The 18,044-nt window shown below is 36.0% G+C and overlaps 1 protein-coding gene across 4 annotated transcripts in view; it reads left to right on the top strand.

Moving 5' to 3' along the window:
* Positions 1-18,044, top strand: part of VMP1 (vacuole membrane protein 1) — a 141,253-nt gene that overhangs the window by 97,282 nt on the left and 25,927 nt on the right. For all 4 annotated transcript variants that reach the window (XM_032321153.1, XM_032321151.1, XM_032321152.1 and 1 more), the window contains 2 exons: positions 9,705-9,785; positions 13,395-13,511. In XM_032321153.1, coding sequence (XP_032177044.1) covers positions 9,705-9,785; positions 13,395-13,511 — 198 coding nt within the window. The remainder of the gene's footprint in view (positions 1-9,704; positions 9,786-13,394; positions 13,512-18,044) is intronic.

The following is an 18,044-nucleotide window of genomic DNA, read 5'->3' as shown; positions in this document are numbered from 1 at the left end:
AATTTGATATTAAAACATTTCATTTTCGGGGCACCTGGGTGGCTCAGTGGTTTGGGCCTCTACCTTCAGCTCAGGTCCTGATCTCAGGGTCTTGGGATCGAGCCCTACATCGGGCTCTTTGCTCAACGGGGAACTTGCTTCTTCCTCTCTCTCTGCCTGCTGTTCTGCCTGCTTGTGATCTCTGTCAAATAAATAAAATCTTTTAAAAAAAAATTCATTTTCAGTAGTTGTTGCACAGCTCTGCTCTGATAACCCTTTTTGGTTAGTGTATGTGCATTTTGTAATCTGGCATTTTATAGATACTAAATTTAAAATTTATTAACTACTTACTACTGTTAGAATCACTTTATTTCATCAAGTTAACATCCCTACTTTTGCTTTTAATTCTAGAGTTTATTTCCTTACAGTCTCTACCACATAGACATCTTTGAGTCCCATTATAATTCAGAAACAAAATAGGTGATACACGACTCTTGAAAATATGCCTCTTTTAAAGGAGACTTTAAAATAAAAATAGGGGCGGGACGCCTGGGTGGCTCAGTTGGTTGAGCAGCTGCCTTCGGCTCAGGTCATGATCCCAGCGTCCTGGGATCGAGTCCCACATCGGGCTCCTTGCTCCGCGGGGAGCCTGCTTCTCCCTCTGACTCTGCCTGCCATTCTGCCTGTACTCGCTCTTGCTCTCTCTCTCTCTCTGACAAATAAATAAATAAAATCTTAAAAATAAAAATAAAAATAAAAATAAAAATAGGGGCTCCTGTGTGGCTCACTTGGTTAAGCAGCTTCCTTCGGATTCAGGTCATGATCCTAGAGTCCCAGGATCAAGTATCACATTGGGCTCCCCACTCAGCAGGGAGTCTGCTTCTCTCTTTGACCTTCTCCCTTCTCATATTCTCTCTCTCACACTTTCTCTCTCTCAAATAAATAAATAAAATATTTAAGAAGATAATAATATAAATAAAAATAAAGGAGACTTACTAAAATATGCAGTGTTAAAGCACAGCAGTTACATTATTGATGTTGTTTAGGAAGTTAACAGATAAAATGTTTTGTTCAGGGGCGCTGAGTCGCTCAGTTGGTTAAGAGACTGCCTTTGGCTCAGGTCATGATCCCAGGGTCATGGGATCCAGTCTCACATCGGACTCCATGCTTAGCGGGGAGCCTGCTTCTACCTCTCTCTTTGCTTCTCCTCCCCCTGCTTGTACTTTCCCTCTTGCTCTCTCTCTGTCAAATAAGTAAATTAAATCTTTAAAAAAATATATTTTGTTCATTTGAATTCAATGAATTAATCTACATTTGTATGTGGAAAATAACCCATAAAGAACCCTGATAAAGGTAGAAAATTGCAATTGGGACATGTTTTAGTCTGACAAAAGATTATGAGTTATATCTCACTGCAGTTTCTATGAAAATGAGAATTATACCTTTTAATTGTATTTATTATGTTTAATATGACTTCATTCTAGAATATTCATTTAGTTACATGGTTATTACGATCTTAATAACAAGTTACTATTTCAGAATGATTGTCCACAATGCTGAAACAGCTTATATTATGTCATCATTACTATTTAGCTCCATTTCTGGTTAATAGAGTTTTACTTCCTTGACACAACATATTTGGCTAGGGCCAAGGAACTAAAAAGTCATTTTTAGTTGGTGAAAGAACTTCACACACACAAAGTATATTTTAAATTCCCTTTACATACAAGGGATTATTATTGAAGCTGTTGCTCTATCGTTTTTAATATTATCTGTGGAGTCACTTCAGTATCATCCCAAGCTCAGCAGAAGTTTTAACATATTATGGATTAAGAAGGCAGATAATTTACAAAATTTTAATCTATAAAATTATTCACCACTTATCACATTGATAGTAATAGGTCATCTCAAACTAACATAAGCTATTAACTAACATAAGCTATTAACGAATACATAATTATCTCTAGTAATACTGCATTTGTTTCACAAATTTAGATATTTTTTGTTGCTTTTAAGGAGATCTTGAAATTTCCTATGATCACATATGGAAATTAAAATAAGTGTACTGTAGATAAATGCTATTTCATGTACTTAAATCCATCTGGTATCTTTAGATTCAAGGATTAGAATTACTTAATAATTACTTAATAATTAACCATAGAGTTTCTCTTCTTCTCCCTTAATCATAGATACTTTTTTTAGGAAAAAGGAAGGTGAAGTAAAAGTAGTCCAGGAATATTCGTACTTGAAGGCTTTATCTGTTCTTTCTTTATTAATCCTTAAAGTCTCAGTGATAAGAAGGATTTATTGTAACCTTGTCTCATTTGTCTTGTAGTTACTGGGTAAATGCTCCTATTGTCTCTCATTCTTAATTTCAGAAACATGATTTTGTTAAATACATAGTCACAATGGGGAAAGGGGATGATAATTTTACTTGTATTTTATTTTTTATTAAAAAGTCGATTTACAAATCGTAAATTTGTGTTGCTTATTTAGGTAGAACTGGAGAATAAAACTTGGAGGCTTTAAATTGTGAAATAGGTAAATTTTGTGAAATGTGAATCCAGAGAAATGAAACTATTAAAAGGAATTTGTTTTTAGTCGTACAGATTTTTTTTTTAACTGAAGAATGACAATTGAGGAAGTAATCAAACTGAACTTGCTACATTGTTCCCACAAATGCACCAAAACAATTAAAATGAGATATTAATTTCCTTTTATATTTAACTCAAATATTGAATACCTAACATATTAATTTGTTAAACTTCTTCTTTAAAATGTTGTTGTGCACTATTGGTGTACTTTTTTTTTGCTTTTTTATTTTATATCCTGGCCTAAAAAGAAGAGCAAATTATGTTTGAAATGATTCTTTTAAACTTTAGTTAAAAGACACTGTTTTTGGCTGGTTTTGAGGGTGTGTGTGTGTGTGTTTGGGCATGTAAATTGTGCTTTTTGTCAAATAATGTACCTACCATACAATTCTATTTTAAAAGCAAGCGGAAGTAAATAAACATATACATAGGCAATGTTACTTTAAAATCAACATAAGAACTGTCAATATGCAAATAATTTTAAAGTACTGAAGTTATTTTAAAAAAAAAGAACTTTTAGGGCTCCTGGGTGGTTCAGTGGGTTAAGCCTCTGCCTTCAACTCAGGTCATGAACCCGAGTCCCACATAGGGTTCTCTGCTAAGCAGGGAGTCTGCTTCCCCTCTCTCTCTGCCTGCCTCTCTGCCTACTTGTGATCTCTGTCAAATAAATAAATAAAATCTTAAAAAAAAAAAAAGAACTTTTAAAACTACAGAGCAACAAAGTATAATTACATTTAACATGTAGAACATTTTAGACAATAAAAGAATGATGTTTTCAATAAAGCCTTAAGAGCCATATCAGTAAGTTTTGAATATATGGCTTTAAGTAAAATAAGTTTAAAATAAAAACAAAATATAGTTGTGTTTATGAAATCTAAACATGGGTTACTATCATAAAATATTTTAGATTTGATGCAGATACTAGTACATGCTTCCCTGAAGTTTTTTTTCATTACACGGCAAGGAGAAACATCAAGAAAATATTCTCTCAAGCTGCATATTCTGCTACTGCTGGTTTCTTATAATTAAAACAAGTGTGCAGACTTCATATTAGTTGAATTTAAATAAATGCTTATGGATTGTTTAATATATAAATGTAGTTTTAATTCTGAGAATATTGTGTAAGTCCTGGAAAATAAATTACAGGAACTGAAAGTAGCATGGTCACTGTGTGTGTTAAACACATAATAAGATTTATGAAATCCATTTTCAGTAGACAACTTTCAGACTTTAAAAAGTAAAACTTCCCATTAAAAACCTACTTAATTTGTTTTTCCTTGTAAAACACGCAGCTAAAAATTAATTTAAAAAAAATGTTAAAGAGAGGTTTCTACTTCATTTACTTAGATAAAGTAACTCTTTTCCCTCTCAAATGAAAATTCTTTCTGTACCCTTAAGGATAATTGATGATGAGCACCCAAGCATCTGAAAGGGCAAGGAGTCTGTTTTCCTTTGTTCTTACCTAATTTCTGTTGAATAAGGAGATTCTGCCCTAGAGGGTTTAAAAGGACACCTTACTTTCAAGATGTTTTTAAAAACATGATTCCATGAACTTCTGTAGGTTTAAATATTTTCATTTTTTTGTATATTAGATCATCTGTATAATGTTTAATCTTTCTTTATTTTTCTTTTTTTTTTTTAAGAAAAAATTTTTTTTTTTTTTTTTTTAGTAATCTCTACACCCAACATGGGGCTCGAATTTACAACCCCAGGATCAAGAGTTGCATGCCCTACCGACTGAACCAGACAGGCACCCCTAATCATTTTTTCTTTATATAAACCAGTTGGTATGGTCATACCTCTTTGACAATTTAAATGCGTTTGTATGGGGGTGCCTGGATGGGGCTCGGTTAGTAGAGTATATGACTTGATGTCAGGGTCATGAGTTCAATCCCACAATGGGCATAGCACTTTTTTTTTTTTTTTTAAGATTGTATTTATTCATTTGACGGAGAGAAAGAGAGCACAAGTAGGGGGAGCAGCAGACAGATGGAGAGGGAGAGAGAGAAGCAGGCTCCCCACTGAGCAGAGAGCCTAGTGCAGGGCTGGATCTCAGGACCTTGGGATCATGACCTGAGCCAAAGGCAGATGTTTAATGATTAAGCCACCCAGGTGCCCCTAGAACTTACTTTTTAAAAAAAAGTGTGTGTGTGTATATGTATCATTATAATAGGGGAAAAATCAGTTTAAAATGATGGCACTATCATAGTAACTTGGTTTAAATAAATATAAAATTCTAAAACCTTTAGGAATGCCTGGGTGGCTCAGTCCTTTAAGCATCTGCCTTCACCTCAGGTCATGATCCCAAGGTCCTGCATCCAGCTCCTTGCTCAGAGGGAGCCTGCTTCTTGTTCTGCCTGCTACCCCCGCCACCTCACTGCTTGTACTCTCTCTATGTCTCTCTGACAAATAAATAAAGCCTTTAAAAAAAAGAAAGAAAGAAAGAAAAAGATTCTAAAACCATTAAATTAAGATAAAACAGGACACCAAACTTTAAATAAAACACTTCACTGATCTTTTCTACACAATTTTATGTAAAAAAAAAAAATAGTTTTTTTGCTGTAATTTTACATAATGAGAACTATATAAATGGTTTGATAGAAAAGTGTTCCCAGGGGTGGCTGGGTGGCTCAGTTGGTTAAGTGACTGCCTTAGGCTTGTAAGGGCCTAAAACTGACCCTGCCCCCACCTCAGGGAACTTACTTAAAAGCAAGTCTGGGAAACTAGTCCCAGGTAACAAAGCCCAAATATAAGGGCGGGTCAAGCCAGGTGGAGACATCCAATCCATGGGGCGTGCCTACTGTCTCCCTAGCTACCACGCAGTGTGGGTCCTGCCTTTTGGGTGCCAATTCTGACCAAGGTGGTAGGCTAGTTCAAGTATCTGCTAGGGTAAATTGTAATTCAGTTGGCCACCTGTGTGTAACCTAGCATGACTGTGCAGCTTTCTCTGTGTGTTACAATCTCATTGGTCACCTGTGTGTGCCCAGGTCCAACCACATGGCCTTTGCTCTATAAAAGTTAGTCTGTAAGGCAGGGAGGGGTCGCCTCTTTGTAAGAGATGTCCCTGGCCGGTCAGTTTGATTCTCGATGCTTGGTGCAAATTAAAGCTTTACTTGACTTTCACTTTGTATCAGTCTCACTCCTTTGATCACGGACCTATTATTGGGGGACCTAACAGGCTCAGGTCATGATCCTGGATCAAATCCAGGATCACATTTGATCCCAGGATCAAATCTTGCATCAGCCTCCCTGATCAGCAGGGAGTCTGCTTCTCCCTCTGACCCTCCCTGCTCTCATGCTCTCTCTCATTCTCTGTTTCTCAAATAAATAAATAAAATCTTAAAAAAAAAAAAAAGGAAAAGTATTCGCACATTTATCCAACTTGGGACATAAAAAGTGTGTGTTATCTTTAAAATAAAATTTATATAGACTTTTTCTTTGTCTTACTTTTTTTTAAAGATTTCACTTATGTATTGATGGAGAGAGAGAGAGTACAAGCAGGGGGGAGCAGCAGGGAGAGGGAGGAAGAGGGAGAAGCAGGTTCCCATTGAGAAGAGAGCCTGACATGGGGCTCAGTTCTAAGACCCCAGAATCATGACCTGAGCCAAAGGCACACGCTTAACTGACTGAGCCGCTGAGGTGCCCGTTTCACTTTTTCTTAGCAGTTGAGTGCCATCTTACCACTCATAAAAATGGATTTGCTATGAAGATACGAAGGGTTGTAAAGGAAGATATTTTTCTGAATTAATATTTTTAAATCTTGGGCTATATTGTTAAATTTCATAACTCGCTTATACTCTAATAGTATTGTTTGATATATATGTATATATTTTTTAAAGATTTTATTTATTTATTTGGCAGAGAGAGGTCACAAGTAGGCAGAGAGGCAAGCAGAGAGAGAGAGAGGAGGAAGCAGGCTTCCTGTGGAGCAGAGAGCCCAATGCAGGGCTTAATCCCAGGACCCTGAGATCCTGACCCAAGCTGAAGGCAGAGGCTTAACCCACTGAGCCACCCAGGCACCCCGTTTGATATTTTTAAAACTCAAAATATATCTTCATTATGGCTTACCAATTTTTATTTAGTGCTTCTAGTGAATTACATTTTAATGACTTGGGGAATTGATTGTATAAATTATTAAAAATGAATGGAAATATAATTTGTTTTAAAACAAGTTATATAGGAAAATTGGTGTCATTATATATTAAACAGTTTTTAAATCAGTAAGATTAGAAGAAACAACAAGCGTTGGCAATGATGCAGAGAAAGGGGAACCCTCTTGCACTATTTGTGAGCCAGCAAACTGGTGCAGTCACTTGAGAAAACAGTATGGAGATTCCTCAGAAAGTTAAAAATAGATCTGCCCTGCACCCCTGCAATTGCACTACTAGGTATTTACCCAAAGGATACAAAAATACGTATTTGAAGGGGTATATGCACCACAATGTTTATAGCAGCATTATCAACAATAGCCATACCATGGAGAGATCCCAAATGGCCATCAACTGATAAATGGATAAAGATGTAGTGTGTGTGTGTGTGTGTGTGTGTGTGTGTGTGTGTACACACACACACACACGGAATATTACTCAGCCATCAAAAAAAAAGAAAGAAAAGAAATCTTGTCATTTGCAATAACATGGGTGGAGCTAGAGTGTATTATGCCAAATGAAATAAGTCAGTCAGAGAAAGACAAATAGCATATGATCTCATTCATATGTTGAACTGAAAAAAGAAAACAGATGAACATATGGGAAGGGGGAAAAGAAAAAAAGGAGAGAGGGAGGCCACCTGGCTGGCTCAGTTGGTTAAGCACCTCCCTTCGGCTCAGGTCATGATCCCAGTGTCCTGGGATTGAGCCCTGCATCTGGCTCCCTGCTCAGCCTGAAGCCTGCTTCTCCCTCTCCCACTTGCCCTGCTTGTGTTCGCTCTCTTGCTATGTCCCTCTCTAATAAATAAATAAAATCCTTTAAAAAAAAAAAAAAGGAGAGAGAGAGAGGGAAAGAAACCATAGGAGACTTAACAATAGAGGAAAAACTGAGGGTTCATGGAGGGGAGGTGGGTAGGGGTGGGCTAGATGGGTGATGAGTATTAAGGAGGAGGGCACTTGTTGTGATGAGCCCTGGGTGTTGTATGTAAGTGATGAATCACTGAATTCTACTCCAGAAACCAATATGGGCACCTGGGTAGCTCAGTGGGGGTAAACCTCTGCCTTCAGCTCAGATCATGATCTCAGGGTCTTGGGATCGAGTCCTCCATTGGGCTCCCTGCTCAGCAGGAAGCCTGCTTCTCTTTCTCTCTCACTCCCCCTGCTTGTGCTCCCTCTCTTGCTGTATTTTTCTCTGTTAGATGAATAAATAAAATCTTTTTTAAAAAATCTGAATAAAAATAGAAATTTCTCTCTGCTGCAGTAGTTCAGTTTGTTTAAAAATATTAAATATTGGGGGCACCTGGCTGTCTCAGTTGGTAGAGCATGTGACTCTTGATCTCAAAGTTGTGAGTTCAAGCCCACATTCAGTGTAGAGCTTACGTTAAAATTATATATATATATATATATGTGTGTGTGTGTATATATATACATATATATATATAATCTGATATAGTTGACTTACTGAAAAAGGAAGACATCACAAAAAGAAAAATTCTGTCTTTGGAAATAAATTGTTAAATTACAAAACTGCATTATAAAATTTAGTTAATGATTGACTTTGAAAGCTGATACTGATATATTTGAACTTGAAAGTGTTTATCTTAACAGTTATCTTAACTGTTAATATCTTTTAAAATATACCTTATTGGTTTAATTCCCTCAATTTTCTCACCATCCTCACCACTTTTCTCACCAACCCAAGTAAGTTGGAGGGAGTTTGTGTTTTATTCTGTTATGTTTGTTTTTAGTAAGCTCAATACCCAACATGGGGCTTAAACTCACCTCCTTGAAGTCCAGAGTCCCATGCTCTACCAACTGAGCCAGCCAGGCATCCCCAGAGTGGCACTTTTAAGGGGGGAGGTTTATTTGTAGCATCAACATGCAGGAAAAAGGAAATCATGAAAATATGCTAGCCGGCCAAATGCCTGTTTCAGCATGGAAGATAGCATAGTAAGATAAAAAGAGCACTGATTTCAGAGTCTAAAGGATCTGCTCTGTTATAATGCAGGATTATTGAAAGGCTTGAGTAAAATGTTTCTGAAAATATTTCATGACACTAGCACAAGCTGTGAAATGTAAGGTGTCATTTTGCTTTGAGGGGTAATAAATGCTTATTCAGTTATTACCACGGAACTATTTTTTTCATTTTCTGACTGGTGATCAGCAGAGGTGTCTTTGTTGACTGTCTTGAAAAATTCTATGATTTTCTACCCTGTTGTTAATCAGGGAGTAAGTCTGGCAAGTAGTAGAAGGAAAGAAAAAGAGACAAATGTGGTAGGTCAGTATTTCCAAAAGAATGAATTGGTTTGGGGCATCTGCGTGGCTTGGTCTGATGAGTGTCTGACTCTTGAGCTCCACTCAAGTCTTGATCTCAGGGTTGTGAATTCAAGTCCCACACTAGGCTCCATCCTGGGTGTGAAGCCTACTTTAAAAAAAAAAAAAAAAAGAATGTGTTGGTTCATAGTTCGTTTATAACATTTTGTTCATCCTTAGATAATGCAGAGATAATACGAAAAATAAAGTAACAATGTTTTGGCTTATTCTTGAATTGTGGTGAAAGTTTATCTTTAGGATATAATATTTTTATCAAGATTTTATTTGTGGGGTGCCTGGGAAGCTCAGTTGTTAAGCGTCTGCCTTCAGCTCAGGTCATGATCCAAGTCCTGGGATCAAGCCCCTGCATTGGGCTCCCTACTCTGTAGGGAGTCTGCTTCTCTCACTCCCACTCCCTGTGCTTGTGTCCCCTCTCTTGCCGTCTCTCTCTCTCTCTCTGTCAAATAAATAAATAAAATCTTTAAAAAAAAAAAAAAGATTATATTTGCGTATTTTTTAGTGCAACCTTTTGTGATTTTTTTTTAATCATTCATCAAAAACAATGAATAAGTGAATCAGGTTGTGAGATACTTAATATTATAAACTCTATAAAGAGCCATCTTTCATTTTCTTATACTTTTCATTAATGTTTTGATTATCCTCCTTTTATACAGGACTTTGCTTCCCGGGCTAAACTGGCAGTTCAAAACCTAGTACAGAAAGTTGGATTTTTTGGAATTTTGGCCTGTGCTTCAGTAAGTGAATTGTATAAAAAGTGAGAAATGCTAATAAATGGTAGATTTATATTTTGATCCAAATTGTTTTTAAAGATAGCACACTTAGAAAAATAAAGATAACACACTTGAGTGAACAAAAATGTTATCACTTTTAATGAGTATGTAATTTTATTAATCATTCATCTTACTCATCAAATGAGCTGTTTCTATTGGATAGTTTCATACCTTGTTTACTGACTTTTTAAACATTTCATCTTGCCATTGATGACTTTGGACCGAAATAGCTTGTTTCAGTAAGAATAAAAAAGATTTTAAAAAAGAAAGATAAAATTCATCCTTTCCATGAAGAACTTATAAAATGACGTGCATTTAACCAAATAAAATTACTTCATTCCTTCCAGATAGGTAGGCTTTTTCCAGAGTTTCAAGCATTAATTATAAGGAAGAATTCATATGAAACCTGTCTCAAGGGATATTTACAATTATCAAAGTAATCAAAACCTCTCGGGCAAAGTTAAGTGCATCTTTGGCTACAGTGAACTAAGAAGCCACCTACGTCAAAAATGTAGTTAATGTCTCAAATTGCAGATTTGTAAAACTGACATTTATTGATGAGTTGGTTTTTATCCTGGTCCTTTTCTAACATAATAGAAACAGTTATATTTGAAATGGAACATTTTGAACAGAGTTTTCTTTGGTAGCCTGTGCACAATTTTTGGCACTTCAGTGGTGGATTTCTCCAGTATAACTAGGTGCATCTAGTTGATATGAAAACTGCAACTGTAAGTATAATGCACAAAATTATTGTCTACTGACACACAACTCCTTTATCCATTATGTACTAGAATATGAATAAATCTTTGAGTACTCCTGTCTTAGCAAAACAAATGACCAGAAAAGAAGATAATTGGTGCCAAAATTTCTAATGGATGTGAACATTTTAGATATACTGTAAAATATACATGTGCCTTTGACCCTGGCAATTTAGAAATTTTTGTATTCTAAGTTTTCTTTTTAATGTTTAATATTTTATCATAATACTGACCTCAACTATTTGAGCAATTTATAAGTTAAGTTTATTGTAGTGTGATATAGTAGAAAGAGAATTGGTTTTGGTATTCCTATACCAGTTTTGCCTCTTATTAACTACATAACCTAGTCAGGTTACTCTCTTTGAACCCTGATTTTCTTTTTTTTTTATTTTAAGATTTTTTATTTATTTATTTGACAGGCAGAGATCACAAGGAGGCAGAGAGGCAGGCAGAGAGAGAGAGAGAGGGAAGCAGGCTCCCTGCTGAGCAGAGAACCCGATGCGGGACTCGATCCCAGGACCCTGAGATCATGACCTGAGCCGAAGGCAGCGGCTTAACCCACTGAGCCACCCAGGCGCCCCTGAACCCTGATTTTCTAATTTTTAAGATGGGGCAATAAGACACTCATTGCAAAGGCTGATGTGAGGATTTAAGAAAATGTATGTGAACTAACACAGAGCTTAGAACATAAAATGTTCCTTCATTTTTTATTGTTATTCATTAGCTTTGATTCAGTCACTGAGTGTTAGGAATAAAGAGATGAAAGATATTCCCTTTTCTCAAGGATGCTGAAGTCCAGTGAGGAAGACCATTGAAATACAAGGATAAGTAGAAAGTGCCGTGGAAGTCAACAGAATGGGATTAAGCTGTGAGGCCTAATGGATAATAATGTCCTTACTTTAGAGGTTAAGTGAACAAGCATGACAGCCGTATTGCCTGAGTTGAAATCCTGCTCTGCTGTTGAAATCCTGCTATCCTGAATAAATTGTCAAACCTGTCTGTCTCACTTTTCTGTAAAGTGAGTGTAATGGTACCATATAGCATTATTTGAGATTAAATAAGTTGACAATGTAGAAATTTTAGAAAAGTACTGAACAAGTCAAAGCATTCAAGAAAAATTAGCTTTCATTATTTGTGGGGAAAACACACAGTACCTTCAGTTTATTAAAACAAAACAGTATGTCTTCTTTGGTACTCGTCTATCCATGTGTCCTCACTTCTGAAAATCCACTTTCTATACTAGTCAGCCTTCTTTATATTTGACTAGGAATAGTCCAATTGATAGATCAGTTTGGCCTTCTAGGAACTTTTTTCTAGAAAATTTTTGATACTTAAAGTGTTGAAAGCATATATAGTTCATTTAAGTTTATTAATTATTTTGTTAACATTCGAACTAAGATAAATAAAACTTCTAGTTGAGGGAAAGTTTCAAAGCTACTTAGTTCATTTAATCCCAGTCTTCCTTTCTGTGTATTTAGCCAGGAGTTGAAAAACAAGAATTAATAACATGCACATGAAACAATAAATTCACTGATTATATATGCTCTTCTGAGGGTATATAGCATACGCTGAGGTGTCCAACATGTTTAGCAAATTCTAATTTTTAATCTCTGCTTTACATCTTGTATACTTTAGATTAATTTCTATTTCAACATGAGGTAGAGCCTGATAATATAGCAGAACAATTAATTATAATCCATGGAGTTATGAAGGTCACATGAGAAAATATAAGAAATGATTGATGTAAAATTGTACAAATGGTATTGTTATTAACATGATTATAAGACAGATGAAATTGCATAAAACATTTGAATTTGGATGAGAAAAACAAAACTGAGTTATTGAATCCAAGTGTTATGAACAAAAGAATATTTGAATTCTAATTTAGTCATGGACTTATTTTTAAAAGAACATATGTGACAAATATCTTTTAAACAACTAAGCTTTTCTTTGAAATTTCAAAAATGAAATTATATAAATTAATTGGCTTCTGAATGGTTTTGCCAACTGCCACAAGGACAGAGTGCTTCTATGGGAGAAAAATAGATGAAGTGCTCAAAAGCAGCTTGTGGTTTCTTTGCATTTTTGCATGAAATTGTATTTCAGCATTCTTGAAATGTGGGAATGTTTGGAAAAGGTATTTGTTTTGAATCGTTTCTTTGTCTGGGACTGAGTATTCAAAACATCTGAATCTATGTGCTCATATTTCCACACTTGATTTTCTTTTTAAAGTCCCACAGCCTTGGGCTGTCACACAAATGATGAGGTTTGTATGTGCAATATACAAATTATGAATTTTATATGTTGAGGAATAAAAGCCCATTTCCACATAAATGTATTTGTGACTTTTATAAGAATGTTTGCTGTAAAATGTGAGTACTTTCTAGATAATATTCTATTTCAAGCTGAAGATTTTAGAGCCCTAGTAACTACTAAAATAAGCTTTTTCTTCATTTATACCTCACCTTAGACAGAGCTACCAAATGGCAGTGTGCTGAAAGGTATTAAATTCCTGCAGGTTCATTGGTTTTATCCAATTCTAATGTGATTAAAAGAAAAAAATATATGGGGTGTTAGCTATAAATAATAAAAGCAAAAGGACAGCTGGTTTGCTTTGAACAGCAGCCTGAAATGAATATGAGACCCAACTTACAGAAACGTTAGTATACTTGCCTAACCTTCTGAACAGCCTAGTGATGAGGGAACCTATACCTGTCTTTGCAGTGAAAGCAAGGCTTAAAGCATGATTCCCCATACCTGTAAATCATAAGATTAATCTGTTCCTTGGATTATATATTTTAACTTTTTTTCTTAGATTCCAAATCCTCTATTTGATCTGGCTGGAATAACATGTGGACACTTTCTTGTACCTTTTTGGACTTTCTTTGGTGCAACTCTGATTGGAAAAGCAATAATTAAGATGCATATCCAGGTAATTATACCCTTTGATTCACTGCCTAATGATGATGAGCCCATTAAAAGGCATTAAAACTTAATTTCTTTGCTCATTCCAGTATGAATTGTTAATATTTTGGTTTTGCTTCTTTTGGTTGGTAACTTACTGTGGTATTTAACCATATCATTTGGAAGTTAGTGAATTTGGTACAAATTTTTCCTGTGCCTGTTGGAAAATTGTGACCCTTTAAGACTTTTCTTCTTATTTTCTTTCTTTCCTTCTTTTTCCTCCCTCCTTTCCTGTCTTTCTTTATTTCACTTTTTGCCTTGTGAAACTGTTCCTCCAAGACTATTACCAACCAAAAATAGTGTTCCTGTATAGGAAAATGCATGTCATTTTCACATACATAGTCTAAAAATTTCACATTTTTACTGACCATGAGCTGAGAGAAAATGGCCTTTCACTAATTCTACTTTTCTTTCATACCCCCCCAATAATACTTCCTCTCAAGGCATTAATGTCCTTTACAGAAAACCAGCCAGATGTTAGTGTGGGAGAGAATGGGGAAGAAAGGGGTCTCTGAAGAGGTGAAGAGCTGTGGGTTGTGGTTAGAGAAGTGAGAATCTGCTATTGTTCAAAGCCAGTCTTAACAAAAGCCCTAGGATAGAGGTATGTATATATATGCATAGAGGAGAGAGAATGAAGGGAAATGAATAGGTGATTCTAGGACTGTGATATGAATTGTTTCCTTTTAAGAGGGTAAATCTCACTAGAAGATAACAAAATTAACCTGAATAGAATTTCTTAACCAGTGAGGTTTGCAGCACAGAGGCATACACCAAATGAAAGGCAAGAGCAGTGAGTAATATCTGCCCTGGAATGATTTCTTCAAAATTAAAAGCCCTTTTGTCCCAGGTTTCTTCTTAATACCTCTCTACCTCTAGTTCTTAGGGAAGAATGAGACAGGAAAACTTGAGCTGCTTTTACATGCCCAGTTTCTAATGTTATATTTTGGCATTTGGGATAAGTTTAGTGAGCCTATCCTCTGCTCCCCTGCCATGGTAATCACTCAGTATTCCAAGGGCATTACTCCTTCAAGGAATATATTTTCTCTCACTTATACTAAGTATATTGTTCAATGAAATTAGTTTTTTAATGTTGGAATGCTATTTACTTTGGTAAACATTATAATACCATATTAGAATTTTTAAAATAATAAAATACTATGGGAGTAGTAGATTATTTTGCATATAACAGAGAATAATTTTTTTCTTTGATCTTTTCAGTTCTTTCTGGGGAAGAAGGCAGCTAACATTTTGTTTTTTAAAAATAAAAAATTTTCCCTTGAAAGTATTAATACCTAAGAAACTATAACAGATTATTTTAATTCTGTTTATAATAGCAACTTCTCTGAGAATCCATAAGCTTTATGTACCCAGCTTTGTGTAGTAACTTTCTGTATGAATTTAGTAAAATTCATTATGCTAGGAGTATTCTATAGTGATAGGTCATGCAACTTATCAGATTTTTCATTACAGAATATTAAAAATAGTATATTTTTTAAAATTCTCAGTTTTTTTCAAGTTATAATATTTTTTAAAGATAGAGGGTTGGTTTTTTTTTTTTTTTTAAGATTTTATTTATTTATTTATTTGACAGACAGAGACCACAAGTAGGCAGAGAGGCAAGCAGAGAGAGAGGAGGAAGCAGGCTCCCCGCTGAACAGAGAGCCCAAGGCGGGCTCGATCCCAGGACCCTGAGATCATGACCTGAGCTGAAGGCAGAGGCTTTAATGCACTGAGCCACCCAGGCGCCCCTCAAGTTATGATAATGTTTAAGTTTTTTATATGGTACTTCACATTTTAAAGCACTTAGTGTTTGTGTGTTGATTTTATTATAATCCTCGGATAGAAAAACGGCTACTCTGTTTTATAATTGTCACACTTATAAGGTTAATAAGTAAAGTAAGTAACAGTTGGAATTTGAACCCATGTCTTCTGGCTTCAAGTTCAGTGTTTTTTCCTTTTTTTTGCATTGCCTTCTGTGATTAAAGAAACTGAACTGTTTAAAGCCTGCTATTTATGAGGACCTGTGCCAGGCAGTGTGCATTGGTCATCTCAGAACAATCCCGTGAGATAGTTATCCATATTACATATGTATGGGAATTGAGTGTTAGAGAAGATAAAATACATGGCTAAAGCCCTGGAATTGAAACCAAACTCTATAAATTCAAAGCTATACCCTGTATCTGTGTGGAACAAAAAAAAGAAAGCCAAAATCTTTCTGTTTCTGAAAGCAGAGAATCTGCATTCCTTCACTAAACTGAGACCATGGGATATGTTTTCTGTGTTCCATTTTACCATGGAGACATAGTTTCTAAAGGCATGTCACTTGATGTACATCCAGATGTAGCTCAGGGTGACAAACATTTCTCATTCTTTGGGTAGGCAATCGTAGTGCATAATATAAATGTTTTAACTATTTCTGAAGTAATCAGAAGGAAACCACACACAGATTTTTCTGTCATCTAATAGTAAACCCATCTTCTGGTTCTTTTCCCTTTTTTTTTCAGCCTAAAGTAAACAGCCAAAAATACTGTTTTTATTCATATCTTGCTATTTCTTAAACTTCCCCTAAAAATTTCAAATTAGCCCACCTAATAATGTTAGATTGAGTTAGTATAAACTCAGTACATTTATACTCAATACTTTACATAATCCTATAACTTACATACCATGTATATTGTTTATTGCCTCTTTATCTTTCCACCACAGACACATACATACACAGAAATATAAGCTCCATGAAGGTGGAGAATTTAGTCTTTGACTCACTGAGTATTCTAGTGCCTAGAATATCATCTGGCATATAGTAGACATTCAGTAAATTTAAGTGATCTGTACATTCAACATGGGTCTCAAACTCACAACCCTGAGATCAAGAGTCACACGCTCTACCAGCTGAGCCAACCAAGGTGCCCCACTCAGTAAATTTGGGTGTTGTTGTTTTTTTTAAGATTTTATTTTTTTTTAAACAGAATCTTTTTTTTTTTTAATTTTATCTATTTATTTGACAGACAAAGATCACAAGTAGGCAGAGAGGCAGGCAGAGAGAGAGGAGGAAGCAAGCTCCCTGCTGAGCAAAGACCCCGATGCGGGGCTTCATCCCAGGACCCTGGGATCATGACCCGAGAAGAAGGCAGAGGCTTTAACCCACTGAGCCACCCAGGCGCCCCAAGATTTTATTTTTTTGAAAGAGAGAGAGAGCAAGTGTGAGCTGGGGAAGGGGAAGAGGGAGAAGGGAAGAGAGAATCTCAAGCAGACGTCTTGCTGAGTGCAGGGCCCCACACAGTGCTTGATTGCACAATCCTGAGATAATGAACCAAGCCAAAACCAAGAGTTAGATGCTCAACTGACTGAGACACCCAGGAACCCTGCCTCATCCAGTAAATTTTTAATAAATGAATTTAAGATTTTTTGTTCCATCGAAGGACTTTCTTTTATAGATAGTTTCTTCTTTGTTCGTTCTGGCACTGTTAGTTCCCTGCACCCATATCTTTCCCGCCCCCCCACTCAACCCTTTCCTCTGCACACATTGTTAAGTGGGCTGTTTGGTGATCGGTGTTTTTGTTTATTTGGTAGAATCCCCACTCAGACCTCTAGCCTGAATGAGATGAGACATAAGTTCTTAAATATCTGGCACATTTATGTCTTGCCCAGCACAGTGAATTTTCAAGCTGTTACATATAAAAAGAAAGTCTTGTTTTGTTTTCAGGCAATGGAATTATGCAATTATCTGGGCATTGGCTTATTTTCAATGTTAGGAAATTATGGTAGGGAAAACTCATGGTGATGAAATCACTGAGAGGCAAAACTCTTAGCTCTAATTCTTAGTGAAAGATTTATAGCTCCAATAACTGGCTTTTATGGAAACTAGAAGGACCCCCATATAGTAATGCTTTTTCTCCCTAAATGATCTATAATAATTGTCTTGTTAGTTTCATAATCTTTATACACCGTTTATATAACACTGTTATGAAATCATCATCCATCTTGTAACTCTTTTTGACATGTGCTTACTTTTTTCATGAGATAGGTAGTATCTTTTTAAAATCAATAGATACATAAACAGGGACACCTGGGTGGCTTAATTGACTCTTGGCCCAGGTCATATTCTCAGGGTCGTGGAGCTGAGCACCAGTTCAGGCTCCACACTCAGCAGAGAATCTGCTTGTCCTGCTTCTACTGCTCCCCCAGCTCTCTCTCTAAAATAAATAAATAAAACTAAAAACAAAACAAAACAAAAAAACATAAACACCAAAAAAGACTGAACTTGGGCGCCTGGGTGGCTCAGTGGGTTAAGCCGCTGCCTTCGGCTCAGGTCATGATCTCAGGGTCCTGGGATCGAGTCCCGCATCGGGTTCTCTGCTCCGCGGGGAGCCTGCTTCCTCCTCTCTCTCTCTCTCTGCCTGCCTCTCTGCCTACTTGTGATCTCTCTGTGTCAAATGAATAAATAAAATCTTTAAAAAAAAAAAAAAAAAGACTGAACTTTTCTTTTTAGTCTTACTTC

This window comes from Mustela erminea, chromosome 18, assembly GCF_009829155.1.
Source record: "Mustela erminea isolate mMusErm1 chromosome 18, mMusErm1.Pri, whole genome shotgun sequence".
Classification (NCBI taxonomy): domain Eukaryota; kingdom Metazoa; phylum Chordata; class Mammalia; order Carnivora; family Mustelidae; genus Mustela; species Mustela erminea.
The sequence above is the reverse complement of the archived record's forward strand: the minus strand, read 5'-3'. Positions and strand labels throughout refer to the sequence as shown.